Source organism: Nomascus leucogenys, chromosome 1a, assembly GCF_006542625.1.
Source record: "Nomascus leucogenys isolate Asia chromosome 1a, Asia_NLE_v1, whole genome shotgun sequence".
NCBI classification, from domain to species: domain Eukaryota; kingdom Metazoa; phylum Chordata; class Mammalia; order Primates; family Hylobatidae; genus Nomascus; species Nomascus leucogenys.
The window spans coordinates 21,876,296-21,878,893 of NC_044381.1; the positions used below are offsets into that span (position 1 = coordinate 21,876,296).

General features: G+C 38.0%; 1 protein-coding gene across 1 annotated transcript; it reads right to left on the reverse strand.

Moving 5' to 3' along the window:
• Positions 1 to 420: 420 nt before the first annotated feature.
• IFNW1 (interferon omega 1) lies at positions 421 to 1,675 on the reverse strand. Its single transcript, XM_003260374.3, has one exon. The coding sequence runs from the start codon at positions 1,349 to 1,351 to the stop codon at positions 764 to 766; it is 588 nt and encodes a 195-aa protein (XP_003260422.1). The 5' UTR covers positions 1,352 to 1,675; the 3' UTR covers positions 421 to 763.
• Between the last annotated feature and the right edge of the window lie 923 nt (positions 1,676 to 2,598).

Below are 2,598 nucleotides of genomic sequence, written 5' to 3' on the forward strand. Positions count from 1 at the left end.
CTTCTAGTATGATAACATCATTTTCTTTTACTTATCTTTGTAGTGTTTCATATAAGCGAAATTGGTACAGCTTTATTGTTTCTTTTCCTGTAAGAATGAAAGCTCTTCAACACGGAAAGAAATGTGTTTATTCACCTGTATTTCTTTTTTAAAATATCTTTTTAATTTTTGTGGGTACATAGTAAGTGTATATATTTATTGGTTACATGAGGTATTTTGACACAGTCATGCAATGAGTACACCTGCATTGCTTGACATCAATTCCAAAATATGCCACTTTGATACTCACTTTATACATATTATGTAAATGGAATGAATGGATAGGTAAGTGTATGTTACCATCCATTCCTTGATTTGGTTTAGAAAACTAGTGTTTGGATTTTGGTTTTAGAATAAATAACTTCAAGAAGTTTTGTTTGAAAATAATTTAATAAATAACAAAATACAATATTTAACCAAATGGAAAGCTGAACATGTTTTGTAATCTTAATACAATGTAAAGGCAAACATTTGTTATATAAGAATATAAATACTATAAATATGATAAAATGTAAGAATAAATACATGAGTAAAAATAAATAACATCTTAGGGACTGATGCCCCTGAATCTAAGTCTTTTTAACATATACTGGCTTAATATACCGACAAAGTATTTGCAGAATTAATTCAATCAATTATGTGATTAAAGCAGAAATAAGAGTCTTGAAATGACCAGAGTCACATGTGCAAGTGCTATATGGCAAATTAATCAATGAGAATCATTTCAAGATGAGCCCAGGTCTCTATCTTTACTTCTCAGTCTTTCTTGCATGTTTGTTGATAAGAACAAGGATTTCATGATTTCCATTCTGACAACTTCCCAGGCACAGTCGCTGTATTTCTTCTCTTTCAGGTAGACATGGATTCCCTGGAAGTACCTCCTCAAGGTCAGTGCAGGGCTCCTAATTGCCCCAGCAGATTCTCCTTCTCCCATTACCTGCACCAAGCAGGTCTCCAGGTGTTCCAGTTGCTGATGAAGTCCAGTGTGGAGTTGGTCTAGGAGGGTCATGTTCCAGGCAGCAGAGGAGCGCTCTGTGTGGAAGAGGCTGAAGATCTGCTGCAGCATCTCATGGAGGACAGACATGATCTGGGCCTTCTGCAACTGGCTCCCTTCTACCATCTCCTGGGGGAACCTGAAGTCTCTTCTGTCCTTGAGACACAAGAAAGGGGAGATTCTCCTCATTTGGTGCAGAAGCACCAAGGTGTTCCTGCTAAGTAGGCCATGGTTCTGAGGCAGATCACAGCCCAAAGATCCAACAGGGCTATAGCTGGTCATCACTAGGGCTGCCAGTAGAGGGAACAGGAGGGCCATTTGGAAATGAGGGTGCTGCTGGCTTTACTGAGCTGGGATATGGCTTAACCTTGGACTCTAGGTTTTCTGAAACATTCCTTGTATGCATGGCTTTTAATAGGAAACAAATGGTTTTCATTTTCTGAACATTTCTCTGTACTTTCACTTTCTTTTATTGTTTTCATTTGTGTGTTTTCCCTATGACCTTAAGAGGATGACAACAATCTATTAATTTTGCATTAGACTTCAGCTAAACTCCAGTAAACTTCAGCTGTGTCAATACAAATGAATGCTTAATCAAATGAAAAATATCTTGGTACTAAAGTCGTAAGTGTATATACTATATGCATGTAAACAATCAGACACACACTACACTAACTTTATATATATATATTATATATTTATATATACACACTATATATAGTGAATATATGTATATATAATATATGTGTATATATGGTATCTATTCATGTATATATGAAAAAGATCATTTTCTCTGTTCTAGAAACAAAATTTTAACCCTTATTCTAGCCTCCATTTTTACCCTCCTTACTTTATGTAGGAAGTCAGGCCCAATGGGTTTCTATATTTGCTTCAGGTTTACCAGATCATCTGCAGCAAACAAGCTCTTTAGAACCAAGAACAGCATTTTGCTGTTGTTTGTTTGTTTGTTTTTTAGAGATGGAGTCTTAATCTGTCACCCAGGTTGGAGTGTGGTGGCATGATCAGAGGTCACTGCAGCCTTTAACTCCTGGGCTCAAGCAATCTCCGTGCCTCAGCCTCCTGAGTAGCTGGGACTACAGGTGTGCACCATCATGCCTGGCTAATTTTTTGTTGTTGTTGTTAGAGATGAGGTCCCACTATGTTGTTCAGGCTGGTCTCAGACTCCTGGCCTGAAGCTGAGGCCTCCTGCCTCAGCCTTCCAAGTAGTTGGAATTACAGATATGAGCCAAAAACGCAGTTTTGTTTGCTGTTTTATTCACAACAGAGGATGATGATGATTAGCGAATGAGCTTCTCTGATGTTTTTCTTCCTTCTAGAAAACATTCTTGCAGGTCCATGTGGTTACGCTTCACTGGGACCACAAGGTGAGGATTAATATAGACACTGCTTTTTCTTTCCATCATTTGCTTACTGAGGTCAATAGTGCTCCCCTATCTGTGTCAATATCCCAGCTGGAATCCTGATTCTTTACAGGTGCATATGGATGTGGAGATTCTAATTCGCAGATATTTTACTTTCCCAGCGTCTCCTCACTCACAAGGTAG